This window comes from Marmota marmota, unplaced genomic scaffold (genome assembly GCF_001458135.2).
Source record: "Marmota marmota marmota unplaced genomic scaffold, marMar, whole genome shotgun sequence".
NCBI lineage: Eukaryota > Metazoa > Chordata > Mammalia > Rodentia > Sciuridae > Marmota > Marmota marmota.
Window position 1 is genome coordinate 20,914,924 of NW_025999842.1, and position 26,859 is coordinate 20,941,782.

At 31.4% G+C, this 26,859-nt stretch overlaps 1 protein-coding gene across 10 annotated transcripts in view; it reads right to left on the reverse strand.

Moving 5' to 3' along the window:
* Ascc3 (activating signal cointegrator 1 complex subunit 3) overlaps nucleotides 1-26,859 on the reverse strand; it is a 355,403-nt gene that overhangs the window by 243,242 nt on the left and 85,302 nt on the right. For all 10 annotated transcript variants that reach the window (XR_007351808.1, XM_048814551.1, XM_048814518.1 and 7 more), the window contains 2 exons: nucleotides 15,547-15,747; nucleotides 14,950-15,090 (listed from right to left, as the gene is read on the reverse strand). Coding sequence is in view for 9 of the 10 variants with exons in the window: in XM_048814551.1 (XP_048670508.1) it covers nucleotides 14,950-15,090; nucleotides 15,547-15,747 (342 nt within the window). In the remaining variant the exon portion in view is untranslated. The remainder of the gene's footprint in view (nucleotides 1-14,949; nucleotides 15,091-15,546; nucleotides 15,748-26,859) is intronic.

Sequence of the window (26,859 nt, forward strand, 5' to 3'; positions counted from 1 at the left end):
AGAACTTTGGGTATAGGCCGAGGAGAGGGATAGCTGGGTCAAACGGTGTTTCCATTCCCAATTTTCCAAGAAATCTTCATATTGCTTTCCATATTGGCTGCGCCAACTCGCAGTCCCACCAGCAATTTACGAGTGTACCTTTTTCCCCACATCCTTGCCAACACTTATTGTTGTTTATATTCATAATAGCTGCCATTCTGACTAGAGTGAGACGAAATCTTAAAGTAGTTTTGATCTACATCTTTCTAATTGCTAGAGATGATGAACATTTTTTCATATATGTTTATTGGTTGTATATCCTCTTCTGAGAAGTGTCTGTTCAGGTCCTTGGCCCATTGATTAAGTTATTCTTTTGGTGTTTAGCTTTTTAAGTTCTTTATATATCGTAGAGATTAGTGCTCTATTTGATGTGTGAGGGGTAAAAATTTGTTCCCAAGATAGAGGCTGTCTATTCACTTCATTGATTTTCAGCAAAAGAAACATTTTAGTTTGAATCCATCCCATTCATTGATTCTTGATTTTAATTCTTGCGCTATAGGAATCTTATTAAGGAAGTTGGGGCCTAATGCAACATGATGAAGATTAGGGCCTACTTTTTCTTCTTTTAGATGCAGGGTCCCTGAATTAATTCCTAGGTCTGTGATCTACTTTGAGTTGAGTTTTGTGCATGGTGAGAAATAAGGGTTTAATTTCATTTTGTTGCACATGGATTTCCAGTGTTCTCAGCACCATTTGTTGAAGAGGCTATCTTTTCTCCAATGCATGTTTTTGGCACCTTTGTCTAATATAAGATAATTGTAATTTTGTGGGTCAGTATCTGTGGCTTCTTTTCTGTACCATTGGTCTACCAGTCGGTTTTGATTCAAATACCATTATGTTTTTGTTACTATTCTTCTGTAGTATAATTTAAGGTCTGGTATAGTGATACAACCTGCTTCACTCTTTCTGGTAAGGATTGTTTTAGCTAGTCTGGGTCTCTTATTTTTCCAAACAAATTTCATTATTGCTTTTTCTACTTCTATGAGGAAAGCCATTGGGATTTTTATTTGATCACTAGACAGCTTTTTTATACATCAAAAATAGTAAGTAGTTCTTTCTCCCCACTCCAAGCCAAAGAACAACAAAGGGTTAAAAATAATTTATACACAGGACTTTATTTCTTTACGAAAGTATTTTAATATATAAGTAGCTATTATATCTTAGAAAACTAAAATTAGTCAATAACTAGCACTAAGAATTTGGATATGGTTTCAGATAATTTGCAACTTACTTATTAATAAAAATAATGAGATATTCTTCAAAATAGAACTCTCACTATTTCTTAATGGCATGTCTTTAAGGCAGAAAACAGTTGTTCTTGCAAGTAATATCTACATTTCATCAGGGAATATTAAAAGTGGTAGATTTTCATTCATTATGTACAAATCCATATTAGACCTGTTCTAAATGATTCATTCTTCTTAGAGATAAAACTTTTACATAGTTTCCATTCCAAAATTTTAGATAACTCTCAATTAAAATAAGGTTTAAAACTTTCACATTAGTCTTTACTTATTTAACTACATAAAATTGGAAATGTAAAAAGAAAAAAAGTAGAGAATTCAAAATGTTTAGATTACTAAGAACTGAAAATCATGACTGATATCAGAAGTAATTCACATTTATGCAGTTACTTAAAAAAATTAAAGTCAAGACTCACCACTGAGATACAAAAGAATATTCTTACTGCCTTTTATTATGATTCTGAAATTTGTACTATTAAAAACAAATCCTAATGCCTGACAAATATGTTAATGAGGTACTTACTAAGCTAAATTTATGCCTCAGAATACTTAGATATTTCATCATTAAGACTTTGGGTTTTTCAACTGGTTTTTAAAAACTCTATCTACACTAGACTGGGGATGGAGTTGAGTGGCAGAACACTTGCCAGGTGTGTGTGAGAACCTGGGTTCAATCCCCAGCATGGGAAAAAAAAAAAGATTCATCCCTAAAAATTATATTTACACTTAAGCACCTTGGTGAACTATAAACTTTCAAAAAAATCACCCATAACTGATTTATGAGAGAGGTATATAATATTGTAATGAGCAAGATAATAGTTTTATCCTGGATGAACTTAAATTATAATGGAAGAGGCTGAGACTTTCACAAAATCTATAAGTTAAAATGTATTGTTCTGTACTTACAGAAAGATACACTACAAATCATTTTTCTCATGTCTTAGTTTTTTATTCCACACTTTCACAAGCAATTTAAATTTCTTTTGTTTATAATTCTTCAAAACAAAAAAGAATACTGGGTAAGAGATGAAGGGGTTAAAGATGTAAGTAAGCTATAAAACAATGCAATATATTCCAGAGCAAAGTATAATCGATACAGAAATATGGCAACTTTAGTGACAAAATATGTAATATAAAGAGACTTGGACTGGAGTACAAGCTGGTTTCTAATCTGCTATGTATGAAAATACAGGTCACTTGATTAAAAAAACATTAAAATTAATTTTATAACAACAAATTATAAAACGTCAAATTGATAAATATTTTAATTCCCAGTTTTTATTTTGAAATATATTAAAATGTTGGGGTTCTATGTTTACTTTGCCATCCTTATTGTTTTACCTACTAGTTTCCCAAAACTTTACAGAATTTTGTTTCCTGGTCTCAACAAAAAAATTTGGGAGAGATTTAAGATTTACATGTAGAAAACAAACTTTAAATCTATCAGAAGAAAAATACAGGAGTTCATAAACTTGGTATAAACTAGGAATTCCAAGAAAACATAATAAAACAAAAAAGGTACAAACCATAAAGGAGTTGATAAATTTGACTACCTTACAATTAGTCTGTATGGCAAGAGCAGATGGAGTTGGCACACTTCATCTTATTCTTGCTTATTACATCTAAAAACTCTAGAGAAAATGGATGAAATGGATGGACATCAGAAAGCTCTAAAAAGTAGAAATGAAGTAGGACTACATGAAGACCTCAGGACTCAAGAAAAGAACTGGCAGTGAGTAGCTGGCTTTGCTTTCTTTGCTGCCTATATATCCCAGACTGGCAAAACAGCTTAAAGCTCAGAATGTCAATGAAGTGGTACTCACTCCTGAAACAAAACAAAAAATATAGAAAAACAACAATAACAAGATGAGACTGCTCTCTGTATACAAAGGCAAAGACAGGACAAACCCAATAAACACAATCTTTGTGACAAGAGCCAAAAACCATAAAAGAAAACAGTGGTCCTTCCCCCAACTGTGTGCAGATACTGGCACTGCGGGATAGGAATAGGTACAGAGTCCTAACCACTGTCTCACCTAGGTAGTAACAAGTAATAAGATTTAAATAGAAACTAGACCTTGATAATAAAACTAATACTGAAAAGATCCCACAATCAACTTAAAATAATGTTTACCAAGAATCAGGAAAATCTCAACTCAGAAGAAACACACAGTAGATGCCAATATGAGAGACAAAGATTTTGGAAAAATATGACAAGACTTTTAAGGTACAAAGACAAAAGGTATAAAAAGTCTTCAAGGATCCTTCAAATACCCTTGAAACAAATGAGAAAATAAAATGTCTCATCAAAGAAAAACAAATATTAAAAAAAATAGAAGTTTAGAGTTGAAAAATTCAATAACCTAAATTAAAAACTCATTAAAGTGCTCAAGAGCAAAATGTAGGTAATAGAAGAAACAATGAACTAAAAAAGAGATTAATAGAGGGCTGAATGTAGCTCAGTGGCATAGCATCTGCATCACATTCGCATAGCCCTGGGTTTGACACCCAGTTCCAAAAGACAAAAAAAAAAAAAAATTAACCCCACCAAGAAAAAATAAAAAAGAGAGCAATAGAAATTATCCAAACTGAACAACAGAGAGAAAAAGAAATCTCTCGATCCTGTGGGACAACATTAAAAGATCTAATAGACTTGTAAATGAGTTCAATAAGCAAAGAAGAGAGGGTGATGGATTCAAGAAATAAAAGCTCAACCTTTCCCAAATCTGACAAAAGAAAAATTTACAGAAAAAAAATCTGATACAATCAATAGATTCCAGAAGCTGAGGAAACACCAAACAGAGTAAGCACAAAGAAATCTATAATAAGGCACATCATACATAAACTTCTAGAAACTGATGGCAAAGAAAGGATCTTAAAAGCAGCCCAACAGAAACAACATATTACACATGAAAGAACAACAACTTTAATGGGGTGGGTTTCTTCTTAGAAACTATTAAGGCTCGAAAAAAGTGGCAGTGTATTTATCAAGGCCTGAAAGAAATGACTTACAACTCACAAACCTATTTCCAGAAAAAAAAAGTCCTTCAGGAATGAAGATGAAATAAAGACATTCTCAGATTTTATGCAGAAAGGTAGCAATAGTAAGTTATTCACACAATATACAAATATCCAGATAAAACTGCAACCTGAACACATGTAATATCTAATCCAATTCCATTTGCCCTAAGTACCATATATACATATTCTCAGAGAAATAATCAATTGACTCTATACTAAGAAAAAAACCCTTGAGACAAGCAAATGAAAGCAGCGTGACATCAACCTTGAGTGTGACCTGAGTTTATAAGCACAAATGCCACCCATACCCTCACAACCAAGGTTGATGGAGCTCTCTTTAGCAGAGTAAAACAAAATAAATTGGGGGTTCCCTTACCTGTTGCTCAGGCATTTAAGAGATTGAACATAATCACCTTCCATTCCCAATCAAAATAGAAATAAAATCAAAACCTTAAATAACCCAGCTCTACAACAACGACAACAACAAAAGCTGTGGAGATAAACAGCACCAACGCCAAGCAAGCAAATATAAAAAGAGAAGAAAAAATTAAAAATTCAGCAAATGTCTTGCTTTGACAGAGGACAGGAGAAATCATTATTCTAAAGTATATGACCAGTGTTTTATAACTTCAAAATTAATAGTAGATAACAATGAAATATAAGAAAAGATCCTTATCCTTATATAACATGGATCTGAAAAGTTAGATCCATGTTTTTACCAATGACAAATTACTGAATTTTTAAAAAATTGATCAAAATTACTTTTTGGCTGAACACCAAAAAAGTATTTGTTGTCTGTATTAACTATTTCTCCTGATAATAAATCTTAGAATTATATAATTATGTCTCATAAAAGAAAATTTTATATTCAAGTCTCAATAAAATCATAATTGCTACTAGACCTGATGGTCCCTCTTGAACCACAAAATAGATCACATCTCATATTACATTTAATTTATACAAGATTCCTAACAAGCTAGGTAGTTGGACTTAATTCAATAAGCAATAAAGAACCAATGAAAGTTTATGAGCAAGGAAATAATATGATCAGAGCAGCATGACAGAAAATTTGCAAATGAGATTAATTTGCCTTCCCATATTTAAAAGAAAAAAGGAGGGAGGGGGGTAATAGTACCCACACTGATAAAATCAGAGGAAAATTTAAAATATATTTAATTTAGTTAAATATTGGGAAACTTACCAAAAAATATAAAATGGAAATAATTTTAAAAGCTATTAAAATTACAAAATTTATAAAAGTAGGAAAAGGAGGGTTAAAAATAAAACTTGAATGTGAGTTTTTTTCCACATGCTTTGCTTTACTCCCTGCTTTGTTCTTTCTATAGCCCAATCCAAAAGACCATGATAGCAGTCTTTCAATCTGTTAGAATCTGTGAGATGGATAGAGGGAAAGGATAGAGGCTATTAACTATGTTGTTTCAGTTCTATAACAATTAGCATCCAATTAGTATTAGAGGAAGAAAATTAAAAAGCAAGCACAACATAGGACATTGTTTATAACTATTCCTGAGGCCAAGCACACAGTCCCTACCCTTACAGTCAAAACTACTGACAAAGGAACTAGGACATATCTAGCAAAGGAAAAAAGTATGGGGACATATTCGTATACCTTTAAAATACATAAATATAAAGTCTTATTTTCTGCATCTGCAAAGTGAAGACACTCCTCAACAGGGATTTTGTGAGGATTGAGGGAGGACACACATGTATTTAGCATAGTGACTGGCTCATAAGTTGAATTTAAATGTTACTTTCCTTTTTCTTTACATAAATATTCTCTCATTAGCATTGGTAATATAGTTGGATATAGTACAAGAACAATCAAAATTTTATTTGATAGTGATCCAGATTTCTAAGACTACATAACACCCAAAAGTACAGACTGTGCACTAGGTACTATTTTATAAATATAAATGAATGGTACTAAAGGATTCTGTCCTATAGGTTTTAAAATTGATTTTGTAGAACATTTAAGATTTGGACAAATGGAAATGGACAAAGGAAGTTATTAAAAGGAGAAAATGTGTGAGAAAACTTATCAAAGAGCAATGTTCATTTGAGAAAATGTTATTTGAGCAATATTATTTTAGAAAAAAGAAAAATGGTCTGGCTGAAGTTTATATTAGGAAGCAGTCTAAAGATAAGGTTGACAAGCCGACTGGACTGAGATTTCAAAGAGCATCCAATGTCAGATATAAGGAACATCCTCTATAGTAGTGGTTCTCAAAATATTTTTACTTAGGGATTCCTTTATACTTTTTCTTTTTTTTCACGATAACAGAACACAAAGTACTTGTTCTATAAGCTACAGCATTTATGACACCACACACAGTGTGCAGCCTCTGAAAAAAACCCTACTGTGAGACAGTGATAGTAAAAGATAACAACATCACAGTGCTGAGGATACAGCTCAGTAGTAGAGAGGGCTTGCCTAGCATGCACAAGGCCCTGGATTCAATCACTAGTAGCACACAAAAAGAAAACAACACTATAAAAATTGGTTTTTAACTGTAGAATCTCTTGAATTCAACTACAGAAACTTTGGACACTTCAGACCACATTTCAACTACTGTTGCTTTATAACAATGGGGATGACTAAATCAATGAAGGTATTATGTTTGTTTTAATGAGTTTCTTAATGGTGTGAAGAAAGACTAAAGCAAGAAGATATAGTAGAATAACCCTGGTCTTGAAGCAGCAGTGAAACAAAAATGTCCAGTTAAACTTAGCATTTCTAAAAAATTTCTTAAAGCTATACTTGCAAGCAATAAGAGGAAAATAAAGTATTTTAGCATTTCTTCAGTTGGCACACTTTACACAAACCAGGATGAAAACCTCAATTTTTTTTAAGTAAAATATACTGTAGGTTCAATATCAAGACAATTCAGAATGATTCCAATTTTAGGAAATTTTATTTGGAATAAAGATGACTTAATAAATACCAATTCCAAACACATATGCCTTTAAAAATAATCATGAAATAAACATAAAACTATACAAAATTATGCATCAGACTGATATGTGATTTTGAGATAATGATGTCTGTAATTAGGTTTAGCTAGTTCTAAAAGAAAGACTTAAAACCAATCATAGCCAGGTGTGTTATACACCTGAAATCTTAAGAGACTCAGGAGGTTGAGGCAGAAGGATAGCAATCTGGAGGTCATCCTGGGCAATTTAGACTGTCTCAACATCACAAGGTAGCTCAGTGGTAGAGAATGTACTTGGGTTCAATAAAGAAATAAAATGAAATCAAACATAAACTTACTTTAACAAAAATATGAACAAACTTAAAATTCTAATGTATCCATAAATGATATACACATCTAAAAAACTCTCTTCTTTTTATTGTATGTACTGAAAATTTTAAACAAAATTCAGTTCCTTGTGTTAAGTGTATACATTATATGAAAAGAATAAAAATTTGTTAATAAAAAGAATATAATTGTTACCTTTGCTATCAAGTGATAATTGAATGGATTCTTTGACAAAACCAATTTAAACTATTTCAAGGAAAAGCCTGTGTAGCATCAAACTTGAATTTCAAGAGAATATTAAAAATGTATTTATCTACCAGATTTGAGAAAATCCTTTTAATTCAAAGGCATTTAAACAAATTATTAAAATATTCCTAGGCAGAGGCTGATTTAAATTATGAACAATAAAGGCATTTTGAACTTAATATAGTGACTATAAGTATTGATTTTTAGAAAAACAAATTTGGAAAAGATTCTATACAAATATTATTTTTAAATGTATGGGGTTATAATATAAAAAGAGCAGCAATATTTTAAAAATATACTTCCTGCCGTCACTGCTAGTAAAAGAAAAAAATGTTTTTTAAATACTTAAAAATTCAATAATAACTATATTAGGAAATTAATACCAGTAAAGAAGAAGAGCAAAATGGTATTATGAACCTTTACAGGTTCAACATTGAATACAATTTAAAATTTTTTCAATTATACAGGAGATGAGTTTCATTGTAGCATATTCCTACATGCATATAACATAATTTGATCCCATTCACTTCCAATACCTCTTTCACCCTCCACTTTCCTCTCTTCCTTACTGATTCTCTTTGTGTATACTAATAGTATTCATGATCTTTTTCCCCCTTTCCCCTCTAATTTCCACATATGTAAGAAAATGTACTATTTGTCTTTGTGAGGCTGGCATATTAAACTTAACTGGAAACTCTGCATTTCCATTGTCCTATAAATGACATAATTTTGTTCTTCTTTATGGTTGAATAATTCTTCATTGTGTGTATTATTGTTGTTATTTTGCTTTATTTATATATTTGTTGACAGACACGTAGGCTGATTACATAATGTGGCTACTGTAAATTGTGCTATGATAAAGATGGGTATGCATGTATTGTATGCTGACTTTAAATCTTTTAAATAAATGCTGAGGAGTGATACATAGCTGGATCATATGGTAATTCTACTTAATTTCTGGAGGAACCTCCATACTGATTTCCATAGTGGTTTTATTTACATCCCCATTAACTGTGTATAAAAGTTCCTTCGTCCATGTTCTTTCCCAGCTTTTATTGTTGTTTGTATTCTTGATGGTTGCTATTCTAACTTAAGTGAGATGGAATATAATTTTGATTTGGATTTTGCTGATGCATAAATAGGGTAGATATTTTTCCCACAGTTGCTGGTCATTTGTACTTCTTTTGAGAAGTGATATTCAATTCATTTTCCCATTTATTGAATGAGTTAGTTGATATTTTTGTTGAATATTTTGTATTTCTTTCTATAGTCTGGATATTAATCCTGTTGGAAAAGCAGCTGGCAAAGATTTTCTCTTTCTGAAGGCTGTCTTTTAAAACTATTGTTTCGTTTGCTGTGCAGAAACTTTTTAATTTGATGCCACCCCCTTTATTTGTTCTTTCTCTTTATTTCCTGAGCTCCAGGGATCCTATTCAAGAAGCTCTGCCTTCAACAAAATGTTGAAGTGTTTCCCCCATTTTTTTATCCAAACATTTATAGAGTTTCTGGTCTTATACATAGGTCTTTAATTTACATTGACTTTATTTTGTACAGGGTGAGTTTTAAAGATCTTTTCTTCTACATATGGATATCCAGTTTTCCCAGTACCATGTGTTAAAGAGGCTGTTTTATCCAACTTATATTTTTGGTACTTTTGTTAAGAATCAGATGACTATATCAGTGTGGGAAGTATGGCTTTAAGTTCCACTTATATCACATTTCACACAACTTTGAGAAACATCAATTTTATACTAAGAGCAAAGAAAGGGAGAAAAGAAAGTAGAGTTCTCAAGTTATCCCTAAATATGCTTCTATATTTTAATATCTATTTGTGTGTTCAGGACACTACTTGGCAACACTTCTACCATCAATTCCTAAATATAAGTATGGAATGAGCATATGATAATTACCTGTGCCTTTTCTTTTTCCTTAAAAATAAAAGCTGTTTCATAGCTCCACTGAAATTTTTCTTTCAAAGTCTCTTTTTAAAATATAAAACCATTTGTCAATTATTGATTTAAAAAAACTGTCAGTGACAGAATCTAAACATTATTTAATATACTCCACCACACTATTTCATTAAATAAATGAATACAATAATAACCAGAGCCAAGTCTCTCAATAATATTACTTTAATTAATTCTATTACATAGGTGTCTGATTTTCACTAACAAATCTTTAAACTCTACTATTATTTATTACATATCAGATAATATTTAAAATATTTAATAATCACAGGGACAGGCAATTGTTCACCAGGAAAGTGGTTGGCAGGGATGCTGGGCTGGCGACCAGGACAGTCCCTCATTCCAATCTTAGACCATAATTGATGCTAAATAATACAGAAGTCTACAGTGGTACAGAAAAGAAGAGTCTGGTGATTGGTGAGGGAACTCATCAGTAAGTACAGATGCATAGTGGTATCAAAGGCCTCCTACTGTGCCTAAAAGTAACCTTTTGGTTGCTGAGTTATGAGTAGGTACGAGATGTACTTGGAATGCTCTTGGCACTATGCATTTACTAACCATTCAATAGTATTTTTAAAAATCTTAACTAGTATGGACATGTATCTATATACCAGAAGTATATGAATCATAAAGAAAAGCAACAAATACTATCATCATCGATGTGACAGAATTTTATTTTACAATCTAGAGTTAAAAAGTTTTTCAATTTACCATCCTGAAAGCAAAAGCTGTTGACAGTTTAGTAAACTAAAGCCTTCACTATCTCTTCGTCTTGGAAAACTTTCCAAACTTTCAAAAGTACTTAATGAGAAAAAAATTGAAAGCCCAAACCCTCTCATTATTAGTCATGACCTATAAATGGTGGCAATTTTGCTTTTTCTTTATAAAATTACCACACCTTTATTTTAAATGAATTATCCCATACATTCATCATATATTGTAATGAACTGAAGTGAAAACTAACATCCATAGATATTTCTCCCCTTATAAATACAAGCCATCATTTTACTAAGTTTCTTTTCAAATAATACCAAACTCTTTTAGTACATTGGTTTTCTTTAAAACACCCACACAAACAAAAACCTGTGGCTAGAAAAGATGGGAAGATGAAATGTATTCATAAAAACTTATAACAGACTGTGTAATTAGAAAATCTGGAATCTAATTCTATCCCCGTGATACTGGAAATGAGACCTCAGAAATTACTGTTGCCCTGTAAGCCTCAGTTTCCTCTACTGTTCCTCAACAGAACTACAATATTAGATTGCCAAAGCAAGCAATGTGATTGCAGCATAGCAATAGCAGGTGACATAAATTTGTGTCTCTTTTGTCTTGCTTCTACCGAAAAAAACAGATAATTGAATGATAGGTTATGAAGCTACCATATTGCAGAAAAATAACTATGCTGAATAAAAAAACTAACACTTAATGTAATGCTAAAATCATTGTTTATTTTTATTACAGCATAACTTAACACGCTCTTGTAGCAGAAAAGGTAAAAAAATAAAACAAAAAAATATTTATAATTTCTTCATAATTGTACAACCAGAACTAACCAGTATAAGTAGCTTATCTGGTTAGTATATATGACATACAATTGAATTCAACAGTATATAATGTTGCTACTTACATTTTTTACCCTCAAATTTATACTTTTAAGCCAGAAAACATAATCCTCTATTTGTTGCTAATGATAGTGAAGCCAAGTCCTTGTCCCAGAGTGGCAGGGTGCACCCAGGCATGCTGAAGTGCAGGAGGTGAGCACAGGTCCAGGCCAAGTGGAGCCTACCATCCCAGTGTGGGCCTAAGGCACAGTGAGTCAAAGCCAAGTAAGTCAGGGCATGTAGACCTGTCTTACCCAGGCAACCCAGGCAGGGCCAGTACAGATGTCTGCTCCACGTAGCACCCACAAACCCCAAGCATTCACAATATGCTGACCTCAATCTCCTGCTTTCTGACAACAGTACAAGTAGGGGCAGACCCCAACGAAGACTGCAGGAAAGTTACTTATGGGCTAACCAATAGTGTTGATACTTTTTAAGACCTGTTTAGCATAAATTTGGATCAACACTGTTGACCCAAGAAATATATAAATCTCTAGGCTAACACTGGCAACACCTATCAGGTCCCGTCTACCCACAAGAGTTCTGCTTCTTTTTTTCACACTTGAATAAATCCTACTCTTTTACACTCACTCTTCCTTATAGGGGAATTTCATTCTTTGAATTCATGACACAAGAACCAGAAAGAAACTGGCAGTGAGCTACTGGAGTCTGATGCAACATTGGAGAGGAAAACCCATTTAAAAGCTGCAACTGGCCACTCTCTGGCTTTGCTGGCTGTGAATCTAGAACCTGAAGCCAGTAGGTATTCCCTGCTGTGAATAGCTGCTAACACTAAAATGGGCTTTGTTGGTTGCAGAGACCTACAGCTTATTCAGACTCCACCTACCAGTAGAACAGAGACTCTAGTTTCATCTCAAACCCTAGTTTCAGTACTAGGGATTGAACCCAGGGCTTCACACATAAGCACTCTATCACTGAGTTACATCCTCAGCTCTTTATATGTTATTCTAAGACAGGGAATAAGTTGCCTAGGCTTATCCTGAAATTGAGATCCTCCTGCGATAGCCTCCTTAGAAGATAGGATTACAAATATGTGTCATTGCACCTGGCAGAAAACAGCATTTTTCAGGAATAAATATTTTATCAAGGGCAATACATATTGTGTAACTAGTCTACTAATCATACAAATTTTAAATTTTCCCAATCTTTTATTATGCTTTTTTAAAAATCTTAAAATTAACATGACTGTATATATAAATCCTGTGATCTGCTTTTTTCCCAAGAGGGTCTATAAGAGGCAAACTTAAGGAAACCCAGTAAAATTGACCGAAGTATTGATTATACTGCACTCTATCTTTATTAACTCCAAAATAAATTTAACTGAAACCTGGTTTCCATTTTTGTCATGTGTTCAGAGACTGTAGCACCACAACCTATAGTTGTGCTACAATAGTTGTGCCAGAAACTGTGAATTTGATTGTCTTGGTCAGCTCAGGCTGCTACTACATCAAAATAAAATAAACTGGGTGACTTAAACAATAGACATTTATTTCTCACAGATCTAGACACTGATTTGAAAGATCAAGGTGCTCGCAGATCTAATGTCTCATGAATCCTAGCTTTCTGGCTTGCAGGCAGACACCTTCTCACTATATGATCAGGAGGCCTTTCCTTGGTGACTTGAAAGAAAGAGAGAAAAGGACAGAGATAGAGAGAGAAAGAGGAAGACAAAGGAAAAGTGAGGGAAAGAGAAAGAGAGAAAGATCAATCTCCTTATAAGGGCACTAATCTCACCAAAGGCATCACCCTCTTGATTAAACTCAATTATTTTCCGAAGGTTCCACTTTCAAATACCATTACACTGTGGTATTTGGGATGAGGTACAAATATTCAACGTATAAATATGACCTTATCTGGAAAAAGAAACTTTGCATGTATTTAGTAATCAAGGTAAGGTTCTTGAGATCATCTTGAGATCATATTGATTAGGGTAGATAATGAAAAATTCACTGGTTAACATGAGAAGAAAGAGTAAGAGAAAAGACAAACAAAGGAAAAAAGCCATGTAAAGATAAATGCAGAAAACATAGTGAGATGTACACAAGCCAAGAAATACCAAGGGTTGCCAAGGATTTCTAGTAACCACCAAAAGTTAAAGGCTCAGGCTCTTTCAGAGCCTCTGGAAGGAATCAACTCTGATGACACATTTACTGTATACTTCTGAACTCCAGTTTTGAGAGAGGATGAAGTTTTTGTTATTTTAAAATACCAAAATACATACTATTTTTCTATAGCAGCCCTAGGAATGTAATTCACCCCCAATTACATTTAAGATTAACATCATCCACTGTTTGCAAAGTTGTTTCATCTATTTTTTATCAAACTTTTCTGAATTGCCTTATTAATATTTGGTCATCCAACTAGGCATAATCACAGTGCATGCCTGTAATCTCAGCAAGTTGGGTGGCTTGGGCAGGAGAATCAATAGTTTGAAACCAGCCTCTTCAATTTAGTGAGATCCTCAGCAACTGAGAAAGGTCCCATCTCAAAATAAAAAATAAAAAAGGATTGAGAATGTAGATCAGTGGTAAAGAGCCAGGTTCAATCTCTAGTAGAAAATTTAAATAGTTGGTCATGCATTATTTTATTTTTAAAAGCAGTATGATTATCACCATACTTATGTTATATTAATGGAAAATAATAATCTAGCTGTAGTCCTATTATATTTTTTCCCACTTAGTCATAATAATATCTTTAAATGCAGGAAGTATATCTTTTTTTTTTTTTAATGGTACTGGGTATTAAACCCATAAGTACTCTACTACTGAGTTACACCCTCAGAGCCCCCAGCTTTTTTCATTTTTTTTTTTTTTTCCAGACAGGAAGGATCTCACTAAGTTGCCCAGGCTAGCCTTGAACTTCTAATCCTTCTGCCTCAGATTTCAGGTATGCACCCCAATGTCTAGCCAAGAACTATGTCTTAAATGTTTTTGCTTTAAGCCATTTCACCTAATATGGTGCCATATATAAAGAGCATAATTCAATAACTTTCCATTGATAAAGTAAAGAATGATTGGGGCTTGGGTTGTAGCTTAGCAATAGAGTGCAAGGCACTAGGTTCGATCCTCAGAACAACAGATAGATAAATAAATAAAGGTGTTGTGTTCAACTTCAACTAAAAACATTTTTTAAAAAATGAATAATTAATTTTTCATTATATATTAAGCTAACCTTATTAAATGGCTTAGAATACTAGAGGAATCATTTTAAAATCTTAACCAACCATATTCCCATTCCCTAATGGTTTAAAAAAACAATATTTAATATTAGCAGACCTAAAATTTATGCTTGGAAATTAATAATATTCAAAACACAGTGAGTATCACCAAAGTTAGAAAGGATATAAGTCAAAGCACCAGCAAAACTTCTTCTGTAGTACAGATTTAATATGTGGTTACAAATAAAAGTAGTTCATTACATTATGTTTGTATTATATACTATAGTTTCTTAAAATATAGTTGTTAAATAATTTTCACAATTACCTAAAAAAAGTACTAAGTAAAAAAAAAAATCTAGGTAAATAACATACCTGAGTTCGTAAAATTTCATTTTTTGACAACTGCATATCACCAGTCAATTCTTTCACAATGATACCCAGTGGCTCTAGACGTTTGCTGAAGTAATTTGTCATTTCAGCTGCCAAGGCTTTCATTGGAGCAACATATACAATCTGTATCAAAGGAACACTAGCTTGATGAATGAGCAAAAACTACAATGTCATTTGCTTCACAGTAGCCAATATAAGTCACAATTTATTGTGAAATATGATTCCAGCTACTTCCTGTGAGAAAAAAATCTTAATAGTGATATATGAAAAGTATTATCTTTGTTGGATAAGTGGGTAGCTATTTAAAGGACAACGGAATTTGTTTACATAGTTTTATCATTTGGAAAATTGGTTCTGCTTCAAAGCTAATGTATTTCCATAGCTTTTCACAAGGGTAATAGGATTTTCATAAAACAAATAGGGACTGCCTTAATAATGAAATAACTTAAGCAGTATTAGTTGGGTGACTTCAAGTACAATAAATATCCTAAAGAACTTCCAGATTTCATTTAACATATATAACTACAAGTTTATTTTAATTTTCAGGATTTAAAAAGCTATTGTTTGTTATTTACTTACCTTAAATTCATTCTTTTTGATAACACCTTGTTGAAAATGTTGGCGAATTTCATGCAAGACTGTAAGCATTGCAATATTGGTCTTTCCAGCTCCAGTAGGGGCACAAATCAACATGTTCTCATTGGTGTTGTAGGCAGTCTCAAATACTATTGACTGAATTCTGTTAAGTCTCCTCATTCCTTTAAAAGCCAACTGTCCAATCTAAAAACAAAAAAGCATCATTCATTATAAACTATGATAATGTGAAGAACTCATACAAAACATAAAATACAAACATTAATTCTCTTTGAGTTTTAAAAAAAGAATTTGTTCAGTTTCTAGTACATCCTATTTTTGAACTTACGACAAATTGTGAAAATACAACTGTTGCCCAATTCTAATGCATTTGGAAATGACAACTTAATAAATATGAAATGAGACTACACTGGCATTTTTGTACACACAATATGTAAGCACAAAACAATGATAAATTAATAATGTATCAAAGTAAAATTAAGTGAAGATATTTTAAAGTTCAAGTTTATTTAGAAATTTCATGATAATGTTCTACTTTATTTAATTTGAAAATGACTAGTGATAGAGCAAACAAAAAACTTCCTGGAGATATAAATAAATGGGAAATTCTATTTCAATATTTTATAAAAAATGTTTTTTTTAAAGTTTTTAAAAACAAAGCAGTAATATTACGAACAACAGTCAAAGATTTACATATTACATAAAGTTCATACTGCAGCAAATGCAGTTGTAGGCACTTCGCTATTATTTCTTCATTTAATCCTCAAAAAATTATATGATATGTTATAATATGTCCTCTTAACAGAAAACACTAACACATAGATTGGTAAAATAATTTTTCCTTAAGTCTTCCTATGAGAAGAATCCTAAGTGACGAAAACTAAAATGTCTAAGAGTAAACAAAATGGGGGTTGAGATTAATCACAGGAAACTAGAATGACACAAATGTCAGAAAAAAATAAATTTTGAAGCCAAGAATATTGCCAGCAATAACGAAATTCATTTCATAATTACAAAGAGATGAATTAATCACCAGGATATTAAATCTCAAATATTTACATATTTAAAAATAGGTCTTAAAAATAATAAAGCAAAAACAGTAGACATGCAAAGAAAAATAGAAAAATCCACCAGCACAGTAAAATATTTCATTGTCCCTCTCCAAAAGTTGTAGAGAAAATATTGCTGATATGAAAACCAGCAAGGTTACAGTAAACCAAACAGTACTATCAACCAACTTCACCTGATTAAATTTATTCATCTAAAAATAGAATACACTTTCTTCCCCAATGTTATTGAACATTTGTGAAGATATAATATATACTGTTTCATAAAATATAAACATACCTGCATTGGTCTTGATAAACTGAAAAGGCAAATCTTATAAAATCTGCTCTCTGATCACAATGAAATTAAATTAGTTATCTTTAATAGAAAGTTTCTTAGAAAACATCCAAATACAGGTTAAGCATCCCTAATCTGAAAATCCAAAATGCTCACAAATCTAAAACTTTTTGAGTACCAATCTAAATGTATTCACATCAGGAAATCTGGTTTCATGCACAAAATTATTAAAACGTACAAAATTGTCTTCAGGCTATATATAAAGATGTATATGAAACATAAAGTGAATTTTGCCTTCAGTCTTACTTCCTATCCCCCAGTAATCTCATTATGCGTATGCTAATATTGTGAATTTTTAAAAAAATCTGAAATCTAAAAATATTTATACTCTCAACATTTTTGGATAGGATATTCAACCAATTAAAACTAAATGACTTACTTCCTAAATAAGGTATTAATGAAAAGAAATTCTAATGGGACATTAATAGATATTCTTAACTAAAGAAAATGAGAATTTCATATATATAAGTATTTACAGATGTTGGAAAAGCAATATCTAGCAGAAAATTTCTAGCAGTAACTTTCAATATTAAGAAGAAAAATTTCAAATAAATGGCTACTTTATCTTTCAAAGTAAAACTAGAAAAAGAAAAAAATAAAACAAAAGCAAATAGAATAAAAGAGATAATAAAGATGAATACAATAAACATAAAGGCAATTCTTCAAGATTAATAAAATTCATAAATCTCAAGTCAGACTGTTCAGGAGAAAAAAGGAGAGAAAACACAAATTGGCCCTGTCAAGAATGAAAAAGGTGGTATCACCACAGATGCTACAGAAAATTAAAGAGTGATTAAAAAAATATTAAAAACAATTTTATATCAAAAAGTCTGTGCAGATGAAATGAACATGAACAAATTAATAAACTGGACTTAAGCAAAATGAAAAACATGATTTTCAAGACACTGTTAAAAAAAGAGAAGTCATATAATGGGATAAAAATCTTTGCAAAACATAAAGTCCTTGTATTCAGAATATATAATTTTCTAAATATAATAATCAGAAAACAGTGCAACTTCAAAAACAGACAAAATATATAAACAGTCATTTCACCAAGGAAAATATAAAGATGGCAAATAAGTGCACACACATATACAAAGATACTCAGCTGTTGAGAGCCACAGTTTAGTCAGAATGACGCCTGGCATTTTTGCCAGAGAGAATGGTTGAAAGGTGACCCTGCTCTGGGATTAGGGCGGCTCCAGGATTAGGGCGGATCCTGCTGCCTCCAGCGCCTGCTACTTTGGAGTTCCCGTTGAGTTCTTGCGGGGTTCTAAGAGAATTGGCGCGCAGAGCCTGGTGGAGGCAGTGTGTTCCCGGGAAGTGTGTGTAGAGTGCTGGTGAGAGTTCGGGGATAAAGGTTGCTGTTTGAACCTAATAGGCTATGCGGCGGCTTGGTTATTTTGTGCCCAGCCAGACTGCGCCACTCAGCATCATTAGTCATTAAAAAAATGAATGTTGCAATAACAATTTGTACCTATTCAAATAGATTAAATCTTTAAAAGTGACAAAATTTTTTATTTTTAAAATTAAAAGCAAATTAAAAATGTTAATGAGGATTTGGAGAAACTGTAATTCACACAAACTGATGGCAGAGGTGTAAAATTACTTTGGAAAACAATTTGGTAATGCTTAAAAAGTTAAATAAACATATACCCAACATATATTCCAGCTATATCTCCTTTCTAAGATTTACTCAAGTGAAAGGAAATATATATGCAAACAAAAACAAAAATTTTATTTGTTACAGTACAAAACAAGAAAACAACTCACAGATCACTCAATAGCTGAAAAGATAACAAAATGTTACATATTCACTGACAGAATACCATACAGCCATAAAAAAAAAAAAAATGAATTCTTGAGACCTGTAACGAAATACAGAAATCTCAAAACAATCCTGTTGAATTAAAGAGACCAGACAAAAATGGAATACATATTTTATTCACTGATATAAAAGTCTAGCACACATAATCAAATCTGTCCCAAAGAATGATTAGTAGATGTGGTAGGTAGCATTAAAGAAGAAGAGAGATTATGTGGACTAAAATCATCTTTTAGAAATGATGATTATAGATGGTCACTGTCTTGATTGTGGTGACAGTTTCACATGATAAATCAATATATATATAAAGTAGCCATATTATATTATATATATAATTGGACTAAAAACTTGTAATAAAAGTCTGTTAAATAACACAGCCACATCAATCATAGCCATTCTGACTGGAGTGAGATGAAATCTTAATATTAAGTTTTGATTTGCATTTCCCTGATTGCTGGAGATGTTAAACATTTTTTCATATATTTGTTGGGTGTTTGTTTTTCTTCTTTTGATAAGTTTCTCTTTAGTTTTTTTGCTCATTGATTGATTGGGTTAAGTTTTTTTTGTTAAGTTTTTTAAGGTCTTTGTATATTCTGGATATTAATCCCCTATTGGAGGAGTAGCTGGCAAAGATTTTTTTTTTTACCTATTCTGTAGGTTGTTTCTTTGTGTTCTTAATCATTTCTTTTTCTGTACAGAAGAAACTTTTTAGTTTGATGGCAACCTACTTATTGATTCTTAGTTTTAGTTTTTGTGCTTTGGAGATCTTGTTAAAGAAGTCAATGCCAGCACCTATATGATGGGATGGTACCCTATTGATGTTATTTGGAATTTTTTCTTAGTTTTGGTATGAATAATTTTGTGATGAATATTCTTAGACATACATAGTTTTGAGTATGTACAAATCTATTTTGGATAAATTCTACAACAGAAAAATTGCTAGGCCAAAAATTGTGTGTAGTTGCAAGATCAATATTTTCTGTTCCCAAATTAACACATTTTATGTGAAAGATTCGTTGGATTTAAATAAATAATTTCAAAATTTATTATTAAGGGTCATAATAGTCATATATAAACAGGGTTGTTTGAATGTTAGCTTCTAAGAGAAATGGGAGTCCCTTTAATCTTTTGAAATATGGTGAAATGTGATAGAAATAAATATAATACTTACTTAAGAAATTGGAGGAAACCAGAAATTACTTTTGAATGTTCAAATGAATTATAATGAAGAGTTTCTTATGGTTAGGAAAGGTTTTCTATATAACATGAAGGAATAAAATTGTTCAGATGGTGGTGGGAAGAGTAATAACAAGGGCTCATGTTTTGAAGAGTCCTGCATACTGTGTCTGGAAGGATTCTATATGCTGTGTACCATATTCAGTCAAAATTGGCAACGAGAAGACTTCGGAAAATTTCAAGCTAGAATGGAGTGATTAGATTCATAATTTAGAAACAGTAGTCTATTTGTTTCTGTTATTCTATTCTTTGATCCTGTTTCCTTTACTTTACTCTAGCTTTTGCATAGGAGAAAAAACATTCAACCTTTGAGTTTCTGAGTTTGACTCATTTCACTTGGCATGATATTCTCCATTTCCGTCAATTTACCAGCAAAGTTATACTTCCATCCTTCTTTATGACTGAGTAGAACTCCAGTGTGTGTGTGTGTATATCTATATCTATATCACAACTTCTTAATTCATCTATTGATGGGTATCTGGGTTAATTCCATAATTTAGCTATTGTGAATTGTGTTGTTATAAATATTGATGTGGCTATATCACTATAGTATGCCAATTTTAGATCTTTGTGGAAAAGTCGGGTAGCTGGGTGATATGGTGATTTGAATGGCTATGATCAACAATATGAACAACAATAAATACTGGTGAGGTTGTAAGGTGATTTCATCCATGGTTTCTTGAGGAATCTCTATACTGCTCCATCAAGAGTGGTTGTACTCGAATGTTGTCCCACTAACAATGTTGAGTGTATCTTTTTCCTTACAACCTCACCGCTGGACTGTTATGTTTTATCCAAAACTGGAGGCAGAAGAAACAGGGAATAAGAATCTGTATTTGCTCATAGAAACTAGAAGAATACATAAAATTCAACATAGTAGTTATTATTGGGAGGGAGCAGCAGACCAGGGCAGACAGAAGACATCAATAAGAAACTTTCCACTAATATAAAGGATTCTGAAATATAAGTTTTCAAAAAGTAATATAAATGTAAATTTCAAAATGTAATATTTTCAGAAAGTTTTTGAAATGTAAGAGTTACACTATGCAATAAGAAAAAAAGAGACAAAGAATTACAATTGACATCATTAAAAATGGAGGAACTCAGGTATCCAATTTCAAAATGTGATATTGAATTTTAACCAAGTTATCTGATTTATAAAAGTAAATACAAAAATATAAAGTCAATAATACAAAATAGCTGACTTGCCTCTTTATTCATGATATGGAATACTATATCTTTACAAAATACCAAACTTCTAATTTCTACATCTTCTTGAAAAAACACTGAAAAATTACAACAATCTGTTTATTAAGACATGGAAGACTTTGCTTGGTCACTGTTATTTTCTAGTTTCTTAAGGGTCATGTATTTTAATGTCTCATGATAATAATTCATTTTGAACCAGACAACGTGGGTAGGGGAAATTAAATCTTAGTAACAAAACAGCTCAAGAGAGTAATCTACTATTAAATCCTTGAAGGAAATGAGATTGTAAAATTTTGCGAAAATCGAAAGTTATTTTCTAAAATGAAATGGTGACAAACTTTATTACATACAAAGAAAGCAATATGAAATACAGCTAGAATTAGAAATTGCAAACATAATTCATAATCCTTTTATTACTTAACTGAATCCATTTATACCATTTAAAACATTAACTGAAAAAATTCAATAAGTCTATAAGTACCAATTCATAAAAATTCCCTCATATTGAAAACAGTCAATCTAAGAAACACAATAAAAAAAATTAGCTAAATAAATAGGTTAGGTTGTCTACATTCTACTCCTTGATAATGAATAGATAAATAAGGAGATTTTACACCCCTTTAAGAAAAAAACATGAGGAAAGAAAAATATAAACCATAAAGACATTTAAGAAGAATTTAAGGTATAATAGGAGTCAGAGTTTAACCTTTTCTTAGGAGAATAAGATGCCCTTTTTTCCTGGGAGAGTTATGATTTGAGCAATGGCTGAATGCTGAATAAAAACAAAGTTCTCATGGGGGAGATTTAAAAACACAAAACTTTGGCTGCCCAATCACAGCAATCTCAACAGATAAATCATCCAGAGTTCCTGCCAGCACATTTTTAACAATACTCTGAAACACCTTCACTACAGTGCTGCATCAATAGTCATATTAACAGTATATGTGATCATAGTAAAAAACATGCTTTAACCATAGATATGGGTTTGAGATATCTAGGTTTGCTTTGCTTGTCTTTAGATAGAGCCAACATAATGAGTGAGAGTTAGTTTCACAAAATCAGTGTTATAATTAAAGTACACAAAGGCTGCAAGCTGAAAACACATGGTAGCTATGAATTTGGTGTTTTCTATGATGTTAATACATTATTTTCATAAGATAGATGAACTAATTCTGGCTGTGTGTATACTGCATCTATCCCTTTAGGATTATTTAAATGTTGTAGCTTAAAATTATTTAATGGTATTACAGTCTAGTTGGCCAAAATTGTAGGATTTGCCTTCTGATAAACAGCTGTGTCTCTAATCATGGCAATTAATCTGAAGCAAAAGATCCTCTGTCAAATTCTGTTGAATCCCACAATGAAAATGTCATTTTTAGTTTCTTGGCTGATATTTGTGGTAATAATTCCTTTTAGCTCCGATTTTAACCTTTAAATCACTGCCACTATCCTGGCCAAAATCCTTGAAACTGGCAAAGTATTTTAGCACTTACATGGTCAAATCTACAAAATGTTACTCATGTTGAATTATGGGTAAGTTATTAATTTTTTATAATACATAGGACTTTAAAATTTCTCCAAAATAATTATATCAAGGATGTCATTTTATTATTTAATTGTTTTATTATCATTATTATTATTATTTTTTGCAGTGGTAGGATTGAACCCAGGGCCTCATGAAAACTTAGCAAGGACGTCATTTTAAATATGTATCGCCTTAAAATTTTAAAGAATTCTCACTATAACTCTCTTAAAGATATAAAACTATTTTCATTACCATTTAAGCCCAGAATATTTGAAACATTTATCAATTCAAGATAAGAATTTAATATCAACAATAAAAATCAAAAAGATCTATAAAGGAAAGTACTAACGACTTATTTAGAGCAACCTGATCTATACGTGTGTATGTGCATATGTGTGTATTTCAAAGTTTAACATATTGATTTCCTAAAAACAGAAATTTTAAAATACATATTTAAACTGGCCCCTTCAAAATATTTTAATATTTTAAATAACTAAGATAAAAATATAGAATTTTCATATCTATTTTATGGAAATGAACTAATGGCATTTATTTGAATGTGACAATGTGACATTAAATGAGTAAAACAACAAATATTTTCACCAAATCTTTTGCTCTGTCAAAAAAAGTTAGAACCTTGATATGAAAGACAATTTTAAGTCATTTTCTTTTTTAAATTCTACAAAGAGAGACAAAGTGAATATCTTTAAATCACAGAATTCCTGACTTTAAGAATAATCTTAAATAGATTTTAAGGTAGGATAACAAAAATTCAATGAGAGGAAAATGTTAAAATACATATAATATATATTTATACAAAAGTAGAAAATAAAAATTACCAAAATACACATTCCCATGTTATCATCATCATTATGCATCATAATCCTACCAAGGGCAGAATAAAAGTTCAACTAGAAAGAACATTTGGAATCTCATATCCAAATTTTGGATAAAATTTGTTAATATATTTTTCACTTTTACTCAACATCTTATAGATCTTGGTCAACAGAGAAGAATAAATAGAAGATTTCAAGATTAGAAAGCAAAAGACACAAAGCCATTGTTTACAGATCATATATGACTACAGAAAAAACTCAAAAGACTCTATAAGCAAATTTAGTAGCAATAATAAGATTGCAGCTTAATCAGGCTGACACATACAAAATTAGATATCAAAAATTTCATGCACTAGCTAAAAGCTAAATCTATAGTTGAAAAATAGGTATAGGAACTAGAAATTAAATGGTACCTCAGAAAAATTTAACAGAAAAATACAAAACATTTATATTTTTGGCAGAACTTCAAATTAGTAAAATCACTTTGGAAAACAGTAACGGAGACTTCCCAAAAAACTAGGAATGGAATTACATATGACCTAGCTATCCTGCTCCATGGTAGTTATCCAAAGAAACTAAAATCATCATACTATATTGATACAACCACATCAATGTTAACAGCAGCACAGTTCACAACAGCAAAGTTATAGAACCAACAAAGGTACCTGTCAACAGATGAATGAATAAAGACAATATGGTATATATACACAACAAACTTTTACCCAGCCATAAAGAAGATTATGGCATTTACTGGTAAATGGATGGAAGTGGTGAACATCATTCTGAGTCAGAAATTCAATGATCAAATGTTTTCTCTCATATGTGTAAACTTTACCAAAAGAAGGAGAAAAAAGGAGGAGTGGGGATCCCAGGAAAACTGAACGGAGATCAATGTAGTTGAGAACGGTGACAGAGAAGAAGGGAAGAAGGAAAAGGAAAAGAAAAGAACGGCAGAATAAAATTGACCCAATTATGCCATGTATATATGTGAATATACAACAATGAATTTCAGCTTTATGTGTACCTATAAAGTACCAATTAAAAAAAAAAAAACTGTAAGTAAATAGTAGACCAGTAGAGTAGAGGGAGTAAAACAGGGGGAAAAGGGAAGGAAAAGAGGATGTCCTGGGGAAAAAAAAATGACATGAGAAAACATAACATAAAATATAAAGATATATTGGGGCTGGTCTGTCAGCAGTAGAGCGCTCATCTAGCACATGTGAGGCCCTGGGTTTGATCTTCAGCACCATATAAAAATAAATAAAATAAAGGTAATGAGGAATTCAACTACAACTAAAAAATGAATATTTTAAAAAATATAAAAAAATGAACCTAACAAAAGTGTGAAAAATATATGCTGATAAATAAATCATGAGAATATCAGAGACAACCAATTGATACATATATCCAAAGTCAAATAATGGTAAGAAAACCCATAAACAACAACACAATCATATCAAGTATTCCTGCTTATTTAACACAACACATAAGTATATTGCAAGACAAGGACTAAAGTCATTTTAAAGGCAATTTAAAATTCCCATATTACAAGTTAATTTTCAGACTTCTGAATTTATTTAACTTCTAAAATTATAAATCTGGGACAGCTCAATGTGCCTTTAATGCATTCTAATGTCCTGCTATAAAATCAACAAAGTATAGATTATAAAGAAAATTATTTTGTTTGAATGCTTCTAGCAGATGTTAACTATAAACTCTCTGCAGTGGAAGAGGTATTTTTCAAAGCAGCTGGTGCCCTTTTCCTAGTTAGTTGTTTGCTAGTGCTCCCAGTAGACTTTATAGCACTGTAAACCTGAAGAGGTTAAGGCATCAAAACAAAAAATATTCTTATTTTGAAGAGAAAATATAAATTTTTAAGGTTATATAAGAATTTTCCCTTTTTTTCTCATGATTTCCATAGTAATACCTTAAACAATATTGTAATAAGTAAAATAATGCCTTCCTGACAGTGAACAAATTTTCATAAATAAAATTATTTTTGAAGATTCCACACAAAGAGCAACAAACATGACACAAAATTTCTTATTTTATGCCAGGTCCACAAAAATTTTTCAACATGAAATTAGAAAGTAGCCAGACACAGTGGCACATGCTTGCAATCCCAGTGATTGGGAGGCTGAGACAGGAGGATTACAAGTATGAGGCCATCCTCAGCAATTTAGCAAGGCCCAAAGCAATTTAGTGAGATCTTGTCTCAAAATAAAAACCATAAAGGGCTGGGGACGTAGCTTAGTGATAAAGAACACCTAGAATCCCTAGTAACAAAAAGAAGAGAAATTAGGAACTCTCTTTTTCTGTATACCCCACAGCAGATGTGTTTAAAAAAAAAAAATAAGTTAACTGCCATAGTTTCTGATAAAACTCAATGCCCCCAGAATAAGCAGTAAAGAAACAGTTCCACAAGAAGTTTTCACTAAGCCTCCATAGCTTTCTATATAAAATTACCCTGAAGTTGAACTGTTGATTTAGTACTTGAAGCATTTCATAGTGTACTGTGGGTAAATACTCAACAAAAATGCTTTTTAATATCCCAACAATGCTATAAGTTCACAGAATGCAAGGATGCAACCTGTATTTTTTTGTTTTTCTGTTTTTGTTGTATGTCATTTAACATATCTGCCAAGGTATATAAAGTCTTTCCCCAATCACATCTTTTAGTTGCTGGTAAAAAGTCCTCTAATATAATGAGAAAACAAAAAGGAAGTTAAAAAGAAAATTATGAATCATAATTTTGCAGGAAAACTTCAAAATTCCAAAAGCCAAGGGAAGATCTTAAAAGCTGCCAGTGAGAAAAATTTACCTTAAAACAAACGCTAAGACTGCAGACATCTCAAAATCAAAAAGGAAAAAAAGGTAATAATAGAATAATATCTTAAATGTGCTAAGAAAAAGCATGAACTTAGAATTCTATTAAATATCTCAAGAATAATAGTTTAAAAAAGGATATTTAGATTAAGAAAATTTAAAAGGCTTTTGGCAACACCCACATTTTCACTATAGAAAATTTGGAGAAAGAAATTGATATACTATGAAAGCACTGATAGAATTTTAATTAAATAGTAAATCCAAATAACTTTACTATAAATTAATAACAACAACAATGTATGGTGTAAAATCTAAAACAATATAGAACTAAAAATCTAAAAGAACATAGAACTAAAATACATGACAATAGTATCAATGAAGCTAGGAAAATGATAAGGATTAAAAAGCTTGAAAATCCTTTTTTTTTTTTTTTTTTT